Source organism: Nicotiana tomentosiformis, chromosome 1, assembly GCF_000390325.3.
Source record: "Nicotiana tomentosiformis chromosome 1, ASM39032v3, whole genome shotgun sequence".
Lineage (NCBI taxonomy): Eukaryota > Viridiplantae > Streptophyta > Magnoliopsida > Solanales > Solanaceae > Nicotiana > Nicotiana tomentosiformis.
Window position 1 is genome coordinate 112,052,190 of NC_090812.1, and position 19,822 is coordinate 112,072,011.

At 38.3% G+C, this 19,822-nt stretch overlaps 1 protein-coding gene across 2 annotated transcripts; it reads right to left on the reverse strand.

The window, feature by feature from the left end:
- Nucleotides 1-10,038, reverse strand: LOC104119687 (WD repeat-containing protein WDS homolog). 2 transcript variants are annotated; one of them, XM_009631260.4, is made up of 6 exons: nucleotides 9,440-10,038; nucleotides 8,185-8,918; nucleotides 7,156-7,257; nucleotides 1,261-1,405; nucleotides 770-1,167; nucleotides 1-448 (listed from the first exon to the last, which is right to left on the reverse strand). In XM_009631260.4, the coding sequence occupies exons 2-6, from the start codon at nucleotides 8,830-8,832 to the stop codon at nucleotides 281-283; spliced, it is 1,461 nt and encodes a 486-aa protein (XP_009629555.1). In that variant the 5' UTR covers nucleotides 8,833-8,918; nucleotides 9,440-10,038; the 3' UTR covers nucleotides 1-280. The 2 variants fall into 2 exon arrangements, with proteins under 2 accessions (XP_009629555.1, XP_009629554.1); XM_009631259.4 differs by having other exon boundaries at nucleotides 770-1,405; nucleotides 9,440-10,037.
- Between the last annotated feature and the right edge of the window lie 9,784 nt (nucleotides 10,039-19,822).

The window sequence follows — 19,822 nt, forward strand, 5'->3', positions numbered from 1 at the left end:
TTCATAGTTCATACTCTTCTTTATAAAAGTGGAACTTATTAGCATCCAAAATGGAGCAGGGTGGGAAATCAACCCTGCCCTTGTACAAATACAAGGAGTCAAAATTCTTCTCACTACCTACCCTATTGGAAGGGATAGGGGAAAAAATCAACCGTGGCAATTTACAGGGGATCGACACGCCAAAATTTGGAAAAATATCGAGTGGAAAACTATCAGATTTACATGGCAAACGAAAATCCCAACTGAGAAAAAATCCCATTTACATACAACAGCTTACTCATTAATGTCTACTTTGAACGTTAGGCCCCCATATGCGAATAGTTTGATCATCACTCGCTGAAGCTAACATATGAGGCCTTTTAGGATTCCAGCTCACACAGTTCACAGTCATTGTATGGCCACACAAGATCTCAATAGGCTTTGAACCTCGACGATTCCATATATACACCTGTTACAACTCAAACATCATTTCCTTGCATCAATATACAAAATGAAGGAATTGGCTCTACCAAATATCGGCATGAAAAATAATATGCTGAATCATGCATAGATATGATGTAGCTACTTCGCAAACAGTGTGTGCTCGCCTTTGCTGCAAAAAATGCAGTCTAGGACAAAAGGCCAACATATGGCATGAGACTATTAAGCTTAAAGAAAAGTAGTCGCCAACAAATCATTCACATTAAACTTTGAAGTTCTGGAATTTCATGCTTATTTGTAGTATTATTTTTTTCTTCTTTTGATGATGGGGATTAAAGAACAAGCATACCTTTGAATCTTCACTACCACTGGCAATGAAAGTGCTATCCAATCCTCCGAAACAGGAGCGTATCACGTACTTATGTTGTCTGTGGCTTTTATATTTCATGGGGCTAAACCACTCGCCTGCAACATCCCACATATGAATCTCTTGACTATTAAGGTTTACTATGAAGAATTTACCATCCCCTGATAATGAAAGGGATGTGATTGGATGCTCCTCTGGAATCACACGTTCAGCACCTGTCCCCACATTCAATATTCGGATATCTTTGTCAGAAAATATGCTGATAAGTTTTTCTCCATCAGGTGTAACAGCAAGATCTAAAACCTTCGGCATCCGCAGCCCTCTCCACGATTTGATCTCCTTACCCTCACAGTCCCACATGTATATGCCTTTTTCAGGGTCTGAGCTGCCACAGACGAATCGCTTAGAATCAGGAAACCAAGCACATGAGCTGACAATGAAACCATCACCGCCATATGTGTGCTTGCATGTACCTGTTTCCACGTCCCAGAGCTTGAGCACTTCCATGTTCCCGCAGGTTAGCAACATTGTATCATCAGGGCTCCATGCTACAAAAGAAACTGGCTTTTTGTGGCTCTGCAGCACATGTCTCTGGGTCAGGTTCCCATCATCCAGTACCTGAAAGTAATAATCAATCCAACTCAGGAAATAATGGTCAATCAAAATCTTGTAGCCTTGAGAATATGAGCTAATAGTTATGTTGTACACGATCATTAACCCTCATCCCAGAAACTTGCTGTATCCCCGTGAAATCAAAGCGTTTTTAAAAGCAAAAGTGCCAAAAAAAATCCGTCGGTTTGAAATTAAAAATATAAAAAATCTATGAATTTAGTACAATAAAAATGCAACTAACTTTAGCATCTAATATACATTAACGCTGATATTAATCCAACTCCAAAAAAGTTGATGATTCAAAGAAAGCGACGGATTCTCTTTGAATCATTTTGTGCTATAGTATTTGAAGCGCAAACTTCTCTAAAGCGCATGGCTTCACCCATGAAGCGGTAACCCCTTGTTTCGCATCGTTTCATCACTTTAGGCGGCAAGCCGAGAAAGTGATGGCTTTTAAAAGCACTGCTTGTAAGTTTATAGGTTTTACAGAGATAAAGTGTCACACAGGCCACCGTCAATTCAAATAGCAATTTATCAGAATCTAAGAGAAATTATCCATGGTTTAAGACAAAATATCTTGACCAAGCCATATGTACACAATCACCAAGGATACTTGTAAACCAAATGCTTAGTTACTGTCAGAAATATCAAAACTAGATGTCATGTCTCCCAAAATCAGTTCGGATCAGTCACATGACTGTGACATACGCCTAACAATGTTACAAAGTACATGCACTAAGAAAAGGTTGAGAAGTCTACTTATTCCTGATGAAGAAGGTCTTCATGGAATCATAAGCGCAATGTTATTGTTTCTGCTGAAAATTAATGTTAATGATTATTATTCTTATAATAATAACAACGACAAGATCTAAAATAATTTAGCCTTATTGATGTCTTTCCAATGTCTTTGGGGTCCATCCCTTTACGAAGCACATGACGGTCAACATTCTTCGACCCATTTGTATTGGCTGCTAAATTTGTCCTTAACAATTTCCGTTAAGCTAACCCGGCCAACCAATTTATGGTAGAGGGACGGGATATAGGAACCATCCAACACTATTTTCAACCTTAGTGCCTAGGATTGTTATATGGCACAAAAGGAATATAATCATACATAAATCAAAGTTTAGCTTCATAATGCTGGTAATGCTTGACCACTTTAAGATTGATCGTAAGACTTATCTCTGCCTTTCCACTGGCCACATGACTGCTGTCAAGCTTTACTTGAAAATTAGAATACAACGGGAACACTTAGCTCTAACACCTCAAAATTTCAGGACAACAGATTGACCAGCTATGAGTGCACCACCACCAACAACAACAACAGCAAACCCAGTATGTTCCCAACAGGTGGGGTATGGGGAGGGTAGTCTGTACGCAGACCTTACCCCTACCTAATGCAGGTAGAGAGGTTGTTTCCAATAGACCCTCGGCTCAGGAAGGGTAAGAAAAAGAAGAGGAAAGCAAGGAAGGAAGAAAGAAGGAAGAGAAAAGAAAAAGGGAGAGATAAAGGATAAGTAGAACTACCTCCGGTCCAGTTTATGCGAACCTATTTCCTTTTTGGTCCGTTCCAAAAAGAATGACCCCTTTCTAAATTTGGAAACAATTTTGCTTAAACTTACAATTCTATCCTTAATGAGAAGCTTTTATAACCACACAAATATTCTGGGCCCCTTTTTAAATTGTTTAGGACCACAAATTCCAAAAGTCTTCATTTTTTTCTTAAACTCCGTGCCCAGTCAAACAAGTTCACATAAATTGGAACGGAGGGAGTGCCAAATAATAGCAACAGGGAATACAATACCTGAGGCAAACAAAACCACATAACGTAATAAAAATCTAAGAATATGAAGGGACGTGCGTTTTTTAAGATTATCGGTGAACAACTAAAAACTGCTCACTAACCTTCTACCTTAATCCTCGACCTCCACACCCTCCTATCAAGGGTTATCAAGGGTCATGTCCTCAGTGAGCTGAAGCAACGCCATGTCCTGTCTAATCACCTCTCCCCAGTACTTCTTAGGCCTACCTCGACCTCTTCTCAAACTCTTCATGGCCAACCTCTCACACCTCCTAACAGGAGCATCAATGCTTCTTCTCTTAACATGTCCAAACCATCTCAGCCTCGACTCCCGCATCTTGTCCTCCACGGATGCTACTCCCACTCTAGCTTCATTCTTAATCTTATCTCTCCCGGTACACCCACACATCCATCTCAACATCCTCATCTCTGCTACTTTCATCTTCTGCACGTGGGAGTTCTTGACTGGCCAACATTCAGCCCCATACAGCATAGCCGATCGAACCACCACTCTATAAAACTTACTCTTAAGTATTGGCGGCACATTCTTATCACATAAAACACCGGAAGTGAGCCTTCACTTCATCCATCCCGCTCCGATGCGATGTGCGACATCTTCGTCAATCTCCCCGTTACCTTGGATAATAGACCCGAGATACTTAAAACTCGCTCTCTTGGGGATAACTTGAGCATCAAGCTTTACCTCTACGTCTGCTTCATGGGTCCCGTCACTGAATTTGCACTCCAAGTATTCTGTCTTGGTTCTACTCAGTTTGAAACCTTTAGACTCCAAGGTCCGTCTCCAAACCTCCAACCTGACGTTAACTCCGTTTCGCGTCTCGTCAATCAACACTATATCATCGGCAAATAGCATGCACCAAGGCACCTCCCCTTGGATGTGTCGCGACAGTACATCCATCGCCAAGGCAAATAAAAACGGGCTAAGAGTCGATCCCTGGTGCAACCCCATCACCACAGGGAAATGCTTTGAGTCACCACCCACAGTCTTTACCCGAGTCTTAGCATCATCATACATATCCTTAATCACCCTGATGTACGCTAACGGAACGCCGCTAACCTCCAAACACCTCCACAGGACCTCCCTCGGGACTTTATCGTACGCTTTCTCAAGGTCAATAAACACCATATGCAAATCCCTCTTCCTCTCCATGTACTGCTCCACTAATCTCCTTACCAGATGAATCGCTTCCGTAGTCGAACGCCCCGACATGAATCCAAACTGATTCTCGGAAATAGACACGCACCTCCTCACTCTGGCCTCCACCACCCTCTCCCAAACCTTCATAATGTGACTCAACAGCTTGATACCCCTATAATTGTTGCAATTTTGGATATCACCCTTGTTCTTCTAAAGCGGAACCATCGTACTCTACCTCCATTCTTCGGGCATCTTCTTCGTCTTAAAAATAACATTAAACAGCCCAGTGAGCCACTTCAAACTTGCTCGCCCCGCGCTCTTCCAGAATTCCAAAGAAATTTCGTCTGGCCCCGTCGCTCTGCCCCTGCACATCTTACGCATCGCCCCTTCCACCTCCTCTACCGTAATCCGTCTAAAGTACCCAAAATCTCGCCGACTCTTGGAGTGCTCCAACTCACCCAACACAATGCGTCTATCCCCCTCCTCGTTCAACAGTTTATGGGAAGTATGTCTCTCATCTTCTCCTAATAAGTGCCTCGTCCATCAATACTTTGCCATCCTCGTCTATGAGTGCACCAATGTAGCCCTATTTAGGCAACTTGAGAGCACGAATTTGCTGGAAAAGTTGCACTTTATTGCTTGACAAAATGTTAATTCTGCAACTTAGTTGTCGCAACCCCCCCCCCCCCCCAAAAAAAAAACACAAAAGAATCTTTATCGAAAGAAATAAGTTCTAAGGAGACATACAATTAAAAATTTATTGCCAAGTATCATTTACGTGTTCTCTAAAATATTTCTTCATGAGTATGCTAGCAAAATTTGAAGTCAGACTTTAACATTTAGCTAAGTGGGAAACTAAATTGTGGCAACTACCTTTAGATTGGATTACACTGAACCTATTATCCAACGCAGGATTGAGAACTTCCCCTCTCCCTCCTGAGATTTAGTTATAAAACTATGTGCACCCAAGATTGTGATCTAGCGGTCAATAATGTGGAATATAAACTATAGGGAACCAGGGTCCAAATCCTAGCAGAGGCAAAAAACGCTAGGTATAATATCATTGTTCAGGAGCTAACTCTTCTTTTTGGTGGTTCACCAACATGTAATGTTCAGCACCTACTGGATGCAATTTTAGTGGAATTCCATCTTACCTGATAAAAAAATGCTAGGTATGATTTCTTCTCATATACATAAACCTTGGTAAGTAGAGTACTAGGTACCTGTGTCGGTGGGAGATAGGAGGTAATAGGTGGAATTGTCAAATTATAAGCCTATGTTTGCTGATAACTACCAACTTTGGATTTTCATCCTACTTGATAGTTTTAAGGCTATATCGAAGATACATGATACTCTCATTTTCCGGTGATAACTGCCAAGTAAATGAGTACGTAATCTTTTTCTTTAGTTATACGTATTCAGTCTTCCAACTTCAGTCTCTTTAATTTTGTACTTGGCCATCATAAATCATCATTCAATTTGAAGCTGGGGTATGGAATAACCACTCCAACATATTCACATCCCCGGTCCATTAAGCTACTAAAGAAATAAGGCTTTATTTTCTTTATAAGAAAGTTATAGTTGCAAAATCCTAAATGAACCCCCCCCCCCCACACACACACACACAGAGAGAACTAACTTCTTTTTGATAGATGGTGTTCATTTAGGATTTTGCGGCTATAATTTTTTTTTAAAGAATTATAGCGGAGGACAGGTAAATTCTTCAGCCGAAGCATAAACCTGGAAACCAGTCCTATGTTGCTCGGACTCTCCAAAGATGTTGTCGGGTGCGTGTCGGATCCATCAAAAGTAGTGTATTTTTGGACGATCTGACACAGGTGCAACAGCATTTTGAAAAGTCCGCGCAACCTAGGAAACCACTTCCCTACCTTTCTCCTCAGAAAAAAAATCTTGACTAGATTATTTCCTGCTAGTAACAGTCAAGTGAACCCCCCCCCCCCACACACACACACACATAGAGAGAAAGAGAGAACTAACTTCTTTTTGATAGATGGTGTTCATTTAGGATTTTGCGGCTATAATTCTTTTAAAAAGAATTATAGCGGAGGACAGGTAAATTCTTCAGCCGAAGCATAAACCTGGAAACCAGTCCTATGTTGCTCGGACTCTCCAAAGATGGTGTCGGGTGCGTGTCGGATCCTTCAAAAGTAGTGTATTTTTGGACGATCTGACACGGGTGCGACAGCATCTTGAAAAGTCCGCGCAACCTAGGAAACCACTTCCCTACCTTTCTCCTCAGAAAAAGAATCTTGACTAGATTATTTCCTGCTAGTAACAGTCAAGTGAACAACCTAAATTCACTCAAGAGTACAATTTCTTGATAAAAGATTCAATTGACCAAAGAAAAAAAAGTTTCTTATATAGGCTTTTAAGAATGCATAAAGGACCTGCAACTAAGACATGGATTTCTTGGTAGCATTTATCTAGAAAGCAGAATAAGTAACTTTTTCTGTTTAATTTGGTTTCATTCAATCTTATTACTCTAATTCTAATTCATCTTGCAAAAAGACATGAATAAATTTCTCCTGCTTATTCCATGAAAGCACTTACTCAAACAACGTAAATAGGTTAACTCGACAAATTCCTAGCTTATGGAGTTTCAAAGCTGCAGGGGAGTGATCCTTAACAAGTATACCCTCTATCCATGATTTAGGTTTATTTTTTCAACAGCACAACTAAGCAATTTACAGGAATAACCCAAATTGGCAGTAGGAGTAAACTCCTGGAGTTTTAAGACTAGCATAGCAAACTTAATTGTGATATTATGAAACACACCTTCCATATGATGGCCGTGCAGTCACTTGATGATGATGCCAAGTAGTTTCCATTGTTCGAGAACTGCACATACCAGACTTCATTCCTGTGGTTAGTCAGAATCTGCAACAGTGATAAAGACATTAAACACGTCTCTCCTAGAGAGAAGCTAGACGAACAATGACAACAATTTAGTAATGAGAGAAACTACTCATGATCACGGTGTGATAAGTCCAATCTTCATTAACTCCACACAGATTAAGCGATTCTAGAATAGAAAACCATTCCTTATCAAATAAATTTTTAAAAAAAACTATAATAGAAAACCATTAATAGCATTCGCAATTTCATTGTGACTAGATAATTAGCAAGTCATAAAGCAATATTTGCCACAGAATTGCGAGGCTACTAACATTCTACAAATTTGCCTATATGTCGGAAGTTTATTTGAGACCATGATCCGACATTCACAACAAAAGATAGTAAATTTAATGAAATAAGTAAATGGCCTTTTCAGGATACACAGCACTGCTGGGAATGTGGCTTCTTTAGTCTTGGATCTTTCCAAACTTATCTAAAATAACAAATTATAGCACTGGAAAAAGAACTTCATTACGAGCTAAGTTACATCTTAGATACACTGTGTTAGCCCTCTGTCAAGCCCTTTCAGGTCAACAGAGAAAGGAGCCCAAAAGTAGGGCAAACTAGTTCAAATATCCTAGTGTATCACTTGGGACTTAATGAAATTATCCCATATAACCGTCCTACTTTCCTTTTCAATTTTGGTATTCTGCAAAACAATTTTTCCAAGATTAGCAATAAGGTAGCAGTAGAACCACTTTTGAACTATTGAAGGTTTACTTCCAGGGTTAAAATGGCAAGTAAAAATTAAGCTATTGAACTGTAAGTCAATAAGCATGACAATCTGATATCCTATTGAGCAAAAATATTAATGGATCAAAATGAAAGTAACTTAAGATAACATTATACTTTTAAGATCAGATGCAATCTTCAAAAACTATGGCAATACATGGTCCTCTCAGTGCTCACCTGAGTGGTTTTTGTTGGAAACTGACTTCCATCACAATGGTGATCTTCGTAGAGTGAAACTGCATCAACTGAATTATGATACACACAGTTATCTATCTTCGACCATACAGCCATTTCAACCAAGTACTCTAATCTTCGTTCGGGCAATGTAATGGGTGGCGGCAGTACTTTTTCAAGTTCCATCAGCAAACAATTTCGCAAATTAAAAATAACGTCAAGATCTACCTTACCCAACCCCAACTCCTTCAAGGAGAGAAATCCAAAAGCAAGCTTATGAACCTTCTCTTTCTCCACTTGTAAACCAGATATCTGTTTCTGTAAGATTTCCAAAGCTGAAGAGTCGTCCCCACGATTCAAATACTCTAACAAACACTGTTTGAGAACAAGAAACAAAGCCGACGCTCTTGTCTCATTGGTCAAGCCATTAAGTCTATTAAGGCAGTCAATACACGCATCCCAATTAGCATCAAGAATATGCGACTCGAGGGACTCAAGTTCATCAGATTTGTAGGCAATCCCAGATTCTGATTCCAAAGAAACAGCAGACTTTCTGTAGCCTAAAGAATAGAGACACTGAATAATGATCCTCACAAATTCATGCTTCTTTATTAGGTGTTTTGACCCAAGATTCTCCAATGGATTCTCCATGATTGGAACAGCCTCAACAACCAGTTACATTCTAAAAGACTACCCTATTTTCCACTTGTAACCCACTGAAAACTCGAGAAAATGTGCTGCCACCAATTTAGAAACCCAAATCAGAAATGAACCACTAAAGTTAGCCAGAGATAAATGGAATAAGGTAAACAAAGAATCTTCAACTAAGTATGCCATCAAATTGTTGAATAGCAACTGAGGTTAAGTTCATCCAAGAACAAGAATATATGATCCAGCAATACAAGAAACACTCAGAAGCACTACAAGAAGATGCAGAAAAGCGTAATAAGTAACGGAAAGAACAGAACAAGGTTGATTTACAATTAACTAACACCCAATTTCTAAAGCTACCCTTTTTTCACTTGTAGACCAGCTGCAAACCCATTATGAAAAGAACTTCCGCCCACCATTTTACGAAACCAATTAAAAAATAAAGTAAACGAAGACATTTCCAACTTAGTATGTCTAAGTTGTTGAAATCGAAGAAAATACTGATTTACAAATAATTAACACCGATGAAATGGGCATACTGAAGGGGGCAAAGATTACTTCATCAAAAAAAAAAAAATGAAGCGGGCAAAGAAAATAAAATATGTACCTGATGAAAATTCAAAAACTGCAACTGCTTAACTGGAATCAGTAATGACGTTATTAAGAATTACAGACTAAGAATGGGGAATCTAATCTAGTGAATGTAGAGAGAGGATCGAAAAGATTAAATCGTAATTGTGTTGAAGACAAAACAAGGCAAAGACAAAAGATCACTTAAGCAGGGGAACACGTGGATGGATGGTAGCTACTTCCAGAGTCTGTCAACGACGTCGTTATATACTTTTTGGTTTTACGGGACTCACTGGCCGTCCATTGGACCTCTCAGACATGGGGCCATGCTACTACTTCTTGGACCGACTTCAAGTGGGCCATAAACAAGAAGGTGGAGGGCGAATGCACAAGGGCAAACTTAATTTGTAACCATCCGAGAAAAATTAATGACAATAGGTAGCCACAAAATAAACCATACAATTAACAGCCCAAAACTAATTAAAGGGCTAGCCCAAGACCACTGTCACTCTTCCCCCTCTCTATGGCATCCTCCCCCGCTCTCTCCGTCGTTCCTCCGCCGCTGTCAAAATTCAAATCACACCATTCGTTCATCCTCACCCAACACCACAATCACCACCTCCTCAAAACCCTAACTTCCTTCTCCCTCGGCGATCATACATACTTTCCTCAGCCAAAGAAGCCCATGTCGAACGTCGTTGTCGCAAGCCGCCTCCATATTGAACCACCAATCAACGCCATCTGTCGTGATCCACTCCCGAGGGGACCGCCTTTACCTAACAACCCTCGTTCCCGCCTTTCCGACACCACGTCGGCACTGAGCGGACACCGGCTTAACCTTCACAATCGCCTTCAGTCTATCATTCGCATCGGGGATTTGGAATCCGCAACTGTCGTTGCTCGTCACGTCGTTTTCTCAAACACACGGTCGACTGTATTCACGTGTAATGCTATCATCGGTGCTATGTATAGTGCCGACCGATACAGTGATGCTAGGGCTTTGTTTCAGATTTATCCTAGAACTATGCAAAGTGATTTCAGATTTTGCTCTGGAAATTTAAAAATAGTAACGCACTTAAATTAAATTTGGAATAACAAGTCTATTGTATATAAATTGTATAGTAACAGTCTATTTTATATAATTTTTGTATATATTTTGTAAGTGTGACAGTGGATTTTTTAAGTGTCACTATACAAAATAGACTGTCACTATACATAAATATACTAAATAGACTGCCACTTACAATTTATATACAATAGACTATCACTATACAAAATATATACAAAATAGACTGTCGCTATACAAAATATATACTAAATAGACTGTCGCTATACAAAAATTATACAAAATAAACCGTCACTATACAAAATATATACTAAATAGACTGTCACTATACAAAATATATATTAAATAGATTGTCACTATACAAAAAATATACAAATAGACTGTGAATATATAAAAAATATACAATATATACTATCACTATACAAAAAATATACAAATTAGACTGTCATTATACAAAAAATATATAAAATAGACATTTCGGACTATTAGATATAATATGTTTGGGTCGGCTGGCCATTTCGTGTCAATGGGGGGAAAACATGGGCTATTAAAATTTTGAGGGGCTATAGATGATAGTTTTCTCAATGCACAAATAAACCTTTTTATGGCCCATATTTAAAGATTATAGCAAAAAACATAATTAGGCAAAATTATAGGAAATTTTTCGGTGATGTAGCAGCATTAGGTCTTTTACACACATGGCAGCTAAATATTTATATTCCTAGCCAAAATTCTTTTATCATTGTACCTTAAATCACGCATCAGTCAGAGCTTCAGTTACGCTACTTCTCCTTAATTAAGATAATTAACATCCTTAGTGTCAGACAATCTTCTTATTCGTAACGGTCGTATTCCATATATTTCATATGCCATATATTATTATAAAGAGGTAAAAAGCAACTAATAGGAAGCAAACAACTGAAATATCACGTATATTTCTTCTGCCATGGATGACAGAATCACAATTTTGGTTCAACATAGCGGTGAATGGGATGTTGATCGATATGGATTGGGATTTTAAATCGATTCGTTCGGAGATATCAAAGATACTTGGAGTTTACGCGAACATTTATATGATGGATATTGGATATTCCGTGAAAGAGTATTTTCCATCCATGAAAATATACGACGACTGGAGTTTGAGCTTGTACGTGGAATTGAAAAGGAAAAAAGTATCTTTCACTGATTATTCATTGTGTATAACATTTAAAGAGCAGGGTAACGACGGTACATGCTCAATTTGGTTGTAAACAAGTCAAACTCCAATATTCAGATTTTCCGGTGGTTAACAATATATTACTATCATTCAAGTAGAGCCATAGTTCATCTCTATTATCATGAACAACCTCCCTCAACAGTAGAGAGTGAATCAAACGGGGGTGCATAGCTACAATTGGCAAATCAATGAAGTACCCAAAACAAGTTTCTTTGAACATTGCAAATTGTCTCAAATTCAGATGTTTCATTAATGTTTGAACAATGCAAATATTGTTGTTAGCACCAGTCTTCAATTTAGAATGATCTTGTGGTTTGGAATAAAAATTCCAAACCTGCAATCAATAATAATATTAAAAAATTATTGATTTAATAGTCGTATAACTGTTTTACAACTTAAACAGACATATATTAGAAAAACTATTATACCGAATTAGAGGCAAAACAAACAGATATCCAATATGAAATTCACTAAGATATTTATATATGCTTGTATCCAATGTTTTGGTTTAAATTGGGTTTAGTATGAAGGTTTCCAATATCTGTAGTCATGTGAAATATATGTAACGTTGTTATACCATGTTATTGAGTGTATAATTTATCTCCAGTCATATAAAATGTAGGTAAAGCTGTTATACCATTAAAATAGTCTAATTATTGAGGGTATAATTTTTAGGAAAAAGGTCCAAAATTGCCCCTCTACTATGGTATATGGTTTAAATTTGTCTCCCGCTATACTTTTCGTCCAAATATATCTATACCGTTAACAAAGTTTGCATAATTACCCACAACCCTAACGTCCCTACACTGTGGCACCCAGCCCTTCTAATATTTTATCCATGCCATCGGCCAAGTCAGCAAGTCCCACAAATTAACCCACCCCTTTCTTATTAAAATATTCTCATCTTATTCCCCATCTCTTAAATCTTAACTCACAGACCTACTCACTCCAAAACCTCCAAGTCGAAGTTGGTCGTCGTTCAAGGTGGTTCCGAACACACTTTGCAAAATTATAATCATTTATCTCCATCCCTATGTCAAGAAACATGTGCATACGAAAATACATCTAAGAGAAATATATGTATTACAACCATCGATTTTCCAGCGAAATCGGCCTATGACGACTTCTGGCCAGAATGACCAATGCCAAAAAATGTGTCAAGAATCATAACCCCCTCCTATCAAAGTTTCTAATAATTTTGAATGCCACAATTGGTCGAATCAAGCTTTAAAGAATAAAGCACTGATCCGGCAGCACCACCAGCTCCACAAAGTGAACTACAAAGAAATTTAACAACATTTTGGTCGGCAACTTTAAATTTTAAACCAACAGATGTGAACTTTCGAACACCCAACAACGTAGGTTCCCAAAATTCACTATAGTTGACGAATCCAAATCTCATTTCAGTTAGAACACAAATCGATTCTCAAAAATCAATATGTAATATAGCCATTCAATTTTACCAACCATAATATAAAGTTTGGAACTAACGAACTGAAGTTGCAGGTGCAACTTTGTCGAATTGCTGAATTTTCAGCTCAGAAGTGGCCTAAATCTTCACGAATCAGCTCCAAAATATGGATATGAACTCTACAAAATGTTTTTGATTATTTGGAACAATATCCAATCGAAATAGCTTCAATTTGCGGAAATTCGATTATTGGATTCGGAGCTTCAAGGTTCGTTAATGGTTGTTATGGAGTTTTCGGATTTTAGGTTCTCCCTAAAGCTTCTCAACTTAGTGTGTTGCACAACTCACCAGACAACATTTTGATCCTACGGATGCAACTCAAACAATGATTCATTTAATCGTCAAGCCGGAATTTTTCTACGCCAAATGCGCAAGCATTTTCGGGGTTGCTCTCAATTGTGTTATTATAAGCCGATTGCCCAATTGCTCTAACTTCGATTTCTATAATTTTCTTGTTGATTGTGCCAACCAAAGTTATGTGGTTTGAGGTTTCACAAATTGGGCCTCGGATAATTCGAGATTTCATGAGATTAAGGATATTTATTAAGAGTTTTATGAGAGAATTTCTTATTTTTACATCTTGTCATACGAATGGTTTGGTTGGGGTTGGGGGGTTAATTTGGTGGGGTCGAGAGACTTGACAGCTGGCATGGAAAAAATTAAGGGGGTCAGCTGTCATGGTGTAGATCCATTACGGTTAGGGGCAATTTTTAAAAGTTGATTAACGGTATGGGCTAGATTGGACAAATAGTATAACAGGTGGTAGAAGTAAATAATATAGTATAGTATAGGGGCAATTTGGACCTTTTCCCCTAATTTATATACGTTATACATCACAAATAATTATACATGAAATAAATATATATTATCATACTTATTACTATGTTGGTAGACATAGTAATCACAATTTATCCAATACCATGTACCAGCATATATTTTAGTTGTCAATAAGTGATTACTCTCTATGGTTGGGAACAACATAGAAATACAGCCGATATACAAGCATGCCAAGTGCGAACCTACTAGAAATACATTCGATAAATATACCAAGTATAAATAATGTTTAATCAATTTGTAATACAAACATATAATACTTTCAGATTCGGTGTCTGTTCTTTAACCTCATCAACCTTTCTCCTTTTATTTGTGCCTCACAAACTCAGATTCTATATCCTCAAATTCATCTTCTATATCTTTTTCCCGTTTCTTCTTCTTAAACTTTCTTATCCTTTTATGCTTCCTTGTATCCAATGCAACAACATTCTCTTTTGCAACTTGATTATAATTTCTTAGAGTGAAATATGTAATTCTTTTAGAAAAATCTGTCACGCGCTCCTCCCGTCGCTCAATAATTTTCTCAAATGAACACTCTGTTCTCAGTTGCCTTTGGTTCGCATTCCTTGTAGAAGTTTCATGCAACAACTCAAAACTAGAATGAGTAAGAGGCATGATATCTCCATCATTGTCTGATATAGAATCGGAGTAGGTAACCCTAATAACCTTAACAGCTGGGACATCCAATTTTGAACTACTACCCAAATTGTTCTTCGAATTTGTCTTCGGTTCTTGTTTTAACTTTGCCATTATTGCAGATTCTATGAAAAAACACTTGGATAGCCTAATAGAAATAATTTAAAAACATATATATTTCTACGGATTGTGGATTTAATCATGGACGAAATCTCTGTGAATATTTTTCAAAATTAAGCGAAATCCCAAACAATTAAGCGAAAGGATAAGAAGAGGGGAGCGAAATCTCCGTGAATTTTCGGAATGATTGAGCAAAATCTTCGTGATTGTTTTGAATAATTGAGCGAATTCCAAAAATTCATATGATTTAATATTGTGAAATGACTGAGAGAAATATACATGCCTAATTGATTGCATATTGTGATAGATAGAGTGATTGGAGAAAATAAGATGAGAAAAGGAGACACTACGAAGAGAGGAGAGATCTGATTTCTTTTGACGATGAGAGAAGTGTAAAATGCCAAATATCCCATGATTTGTGCCTTTTTCCATGGTCATTAATTATTTGCTTATCTTTAAGATATGCTCTAAATGTAAATAAATCTTTCATTTATGTAATAAATAAAGATTGCTAATATTTTCTTAAATATTTTTAAAAAAGTGCTCATTCATGTATATTTCTCTTTAAAGAAGAAAGAATAACCGAAAATTTTAAAGTTTGGCTCTGAAGTTCCAATCGTTGGTCTAAATTTTCAAACTTCAGATCTCTGAATGTGAAGTCAGGCTTTGACAGATACTAACTTGCGACCTGAAGTTTGTAGTTTGAATGCAATTCACTTGAAAAAATATTACAGCTTTGCGAGAAAAAATAAATTTTTACTTTAAAAAATGGTAAAAACCACATTTTCAAATTTGAAACGCATCTTTAAAAAATTTTGAAACTCGTCTTAAAAAAATCATATTAAATATATAACCAAACACTAATTTGAAATATCTTTGGGCAGTGGGGACCCGAGTGGTATGTGGACCGCGACCGCAAATTGCATTAGGGAGGTTTGCTAGGGAGGTGTTTTGGGTCTCGAAGGGCCTTTCTGGTGGGTCGCAAAGGGACTGATGGTGGAGCACTAAGGTCCAAGGTAAAGTGGAATCAAGAAAATGGCTTATATGGAGCTTGTGGAAAGCTTAGGCGAGGAGGGGAGGAAGACGAACAAGGAGCGGTACAAGGTGGCTAAAAAGAAAGTAAAGTTAGGAGTTACTGCGGCCAAGACCGCTACATTTGAGCGCTTGTATAAAGAACTTAGAGACAGGGGGACAAAAAGTTGTACATGTTAACAAATGTGCGAGAGAAAAAGTATCGTGACTTGGACCAAGTAAAGTTCATCAAGGATGAGGAAGGTAGAGTGTTGTTGGACCGAGCTCTGATTCGACAGAGATGGCAAACATACTTCCATAAACTCATGAATGATGAGGGTGATAAGAACATTGTGCTGGGTGACTTAGAAAACTCTGAGAGCCATCAGGACTTTGGGTGTTGTAGGTGTATTAAAATTTCGGAAGTAGAGAAGGCTATGCATAAGATGAGTAGGGGGAGAGTGACCGGGTCTGACAAATTTTCGGTGGAATTCTGGAAGAACGTGGGTAGGGCGGGCATGGAATGGCTAACTGGGCTATTCAATGCCATTTTATAACAAAGAAGATGCATGAGAAATTGATATGGAGTATGATGATCCCGTTGTATAAAAACAAGGGGGATATATATTATGAAGGTATGGGAGAGGATGGTGGAGCTGAGAGCGAGGAAGATTGTATCTATATAAGAGAACCAATTCAGATTTATGCTGGAGAATTCGACTACATTAGCTATTCACCTTGTTAGGAGGTTGATAGAGTAGTATAGAGAGAGGAAGATGGATTTATATATGATGTTCATCGACTTATAGAATACTTGCGATAAAGTGTCGAGGGAGGTGCTGTAGAGATGTCTGGAGGCTAGAGGCGTTCCTGTTACATACATTAGGGCTATTAAGGACATATATGAAGGTGTTAAGACTCAGGTGAGGACAGTGGGTAGGTGATGGTGGTGGTGGGGGTGGGGGGGACTTGGAACACCTCCCGGTTGTGATGGGGTTGCATCAGGGGTCATCCCTCAGCCCATTCCTGTTTGCCCTGGCGACCGATGCACTAACTCGTTACATTAAATGGGAGGTGTCGTGGTACATGTTATTTGCAGATGATATTGTACTGATTAACGAGACGCGTTGTGGTGTTAACGAGAGGTTAGAGGTGTGGAGACATACTTTGGAGTCTAAAGGTTACAAGTTGAGCATGACCAAAACATAATACTTGGAGTGCAAGCTCACTCGGCGCGACTCAGGAAGAGGACCGAGACATGAGGCTTGATTCATAAGTCATCCCTAGGAGAGAGAGTTTTAAGTACCTTGGGTCTATTATACAAGGGAATGAGGAGATTGACGAGGATGTCACACACCGTATTGGGGCGGGATGGATAAAATTGAGGCTCGTTTCCTATGTTATATGTGATAAAAATGTGCCACCAAAACTTAAAGGTAAGTTTTATAGACCGCTAGTCAGACTGGCTATGCTGTATGGGACGGAGTGTTGGCCAGTCAAGACATCCTATGTCTAGAAGATGGATGTGGCATAGATGAGGATATTTAGATAGATGTGCGGTCATATGGGGTTAGATAAAATTAAAAATAAAGTTATCCGAGACAAGGTAGGTGTGGCCCTTGTGGATGACAAGATGCGGGATGTGAGACTTAGATGGTTCAGACATGTAAAGAGGAGAGGCACTGATGCTCCGGTGAGGAGGTGTGAGAGGCTGGCACGGGAGGGCCAACGGAGAGGTAGAGGCAGGCCGAAGAAATATTGAGGAAAGGTGATTATGCAAGATATGACGTTGCTCCAACTCATTGAGGACATGACCATGAATAGGAAGGTGGATGTTGAGAATAAAGGTAAATGGTTAGGTGGTCGAGTGTTGTCCTTGTTCGTAGCAGTAGCTTTGATATACCATTTGGTGCCTTCCGTGTTTGTAGTAGTAGTTTGTTTTTCTCTTCTCTTCGTACCCCTAATCTTCTGTTACTACTTGTTGTTGTCTTTTGTTTCGGTTTTTTAATTGCATTATCTATTGCTAGTTTTGAATTTTTGCTTTGGTTGTCAGATCGGTTTACTTGTTATTGCCCCCCTCTTCTCTCCTTTCTGAGCCGATGGTCTACTGAAAACAACCTTACTGCCTTTTCAAGATAGGAGTAAGATTTGTATACACTTTATTCTTCCATACCCTACTTATAGGACTACACTGAGTATGTTGTTGTTGATTTCTCTTAATTCGCCACTGAAAATAGGTCAACGGATAACGGATCCTTCCCAACAAAATAACCAAGCTGAATGAACATGACTGGGATTGGATATAAAGGCAAACACAAACAAGATTATTATTTTAGTCCGATGAAAACAAGCATTATTTGTTGGATGAAACTCTGTCAGGGATTCCCACTAAACTTCTATTGTAAAATGATATTTGCTATGAGGTGCCCTTTTGTATTTGTATGCTTAATTGAATAAAGTTTAAATATTACTTTTTCAATTTCTCAGCTATAATGAAAACAATAATTTTCAGGGTACGAGGAATACACCTCACTTTCAGTCTAAATGCGACACAAATTTATTATTTTAAGATTAAAATTTATACATTCTAACTATTTAAAGTTCTTGAAAATTTGGAAGAAAATAACCTTTTTTAACTCTCCATTAGTAATAGTATCATATTTTTTAAATATATGATATATATTTTTGAACAATGATACTCTACATGATAAAAGCTGTTACTGAGATTGAGATTTATAAATATGTGTATAGTGTAAAACTGTTAATTTTATAGTAAATGTGTGTGAATTACTTTCACGGTAGACATGTAAAATTAAAGCATATGAATATGTAAAAGTTATCCACCCATGCAAATATGAGTGGGATAATACTAGGCATGTTGTTGTATCCACCCATACAATATTTTTTGGCACATGTACACAAATAGTCAATTATGTGTGAAATTTGATAACTACAATAACAATAATAACATGTCACGCCCCAAACTAGGGGAGGCTTGACTGACACTCGATACTGTATTCGATCGAGTTAGCCACTAAACATACTAGCTAACTAGACTGGGGGCCCAACAGATCGGGCATCACAACATCTGAAATACTAAGCCTGGACCGTAAGGTTATGACATGAATAACAATAAGCCATATAAACATAGGTAGACAAGCCAAAATAAAAAATACTAGCTGGCTGACGAGGCCGCGATTGAAGACATACATGCCTACACACCTATATATACATGCCAAGCCTATGGGCTGGAGATTGAAAGCAGCAAAAAGAAACCCATAATATTGTGTCTACAATAGCCTCTAAGAGTGTCATAAGCATTGTCGGGATAAGACCCCAACTATACCCAAACTGTACAACAAAAGTAACCATCTTATGAAAGCTCCAAGAAGAGGTGGAGCTTATCAACTCACAGCTGAACCCCAAAATCCTAGCGGAGGAGTCGATCAGAGTCCCTACCTGGACCTGCACGCACGAAACAAAAATGCAGTGTCCCCGGGCAACGGGACATCAGTACGAATAAAAAAATGTACTGGTATGTAAGGCAGAAAGTATAATCATACATAACTTATGTAAAAAGGTAATAAAGATACCACCTGACACTGAAACTCTGATAGCCTCCATGGCCGACATCCGACCTCATAGTAATAAAATATGCATGGTATGCTCGTGTAATCGTATGTCGTGAATACATATATATTGATGTAAATGCATGACATACCCAACCAAATGCTAGCAATGGCGGTCTCTCCCGGTAGCTAACCGGTATCATATTGCCAACCTGTGGCCATCTGTACAATATATATAGTCTTTCGGGCAAATAGGCCCCTTACCTCCGATTATAGCTCGAAGTCCATGCATAATATGTCATGTATGATATGAACTTTGAATGCACATAATAGGCCATAACAAGAACTTAGCCAACCTTGGCTCATTGGTACTCTTATTCTCATAATCTCATAATCACCTTCGTATCGCATACAAATGTCTCGTGGAACCTCATATCTTTTTTAATAAGTTTGAAAACTTAACTCGACTTTTAGAAAGATAACTTTAACTCTGAATA

Excerpts from the sequence above, each read along its gene's own strand:
- LOC104119687 (XM_009631259.4), bottom strand. The coding sequence starts at position 8,832 with ATGGAGAATCCATTGGAGAATCTTGGGTCAAAACACCTAATAAAGAAG. Across the intron at positions 7,258-8,184 it reads TTCCAACAAAAACCACTCAG|ATTCTGACTAACCACAGGAA; the intron begins GTGAGCACTGAG and ends TCACTGTTGCAG. Across the intron at positions 449-769 it reads GTGGTAGTGAAGATTCAAAG|GTGTATATATGGAATCGTCG; the intron begins GTATGCTTGTTC and ends GAGTTGTAACAG.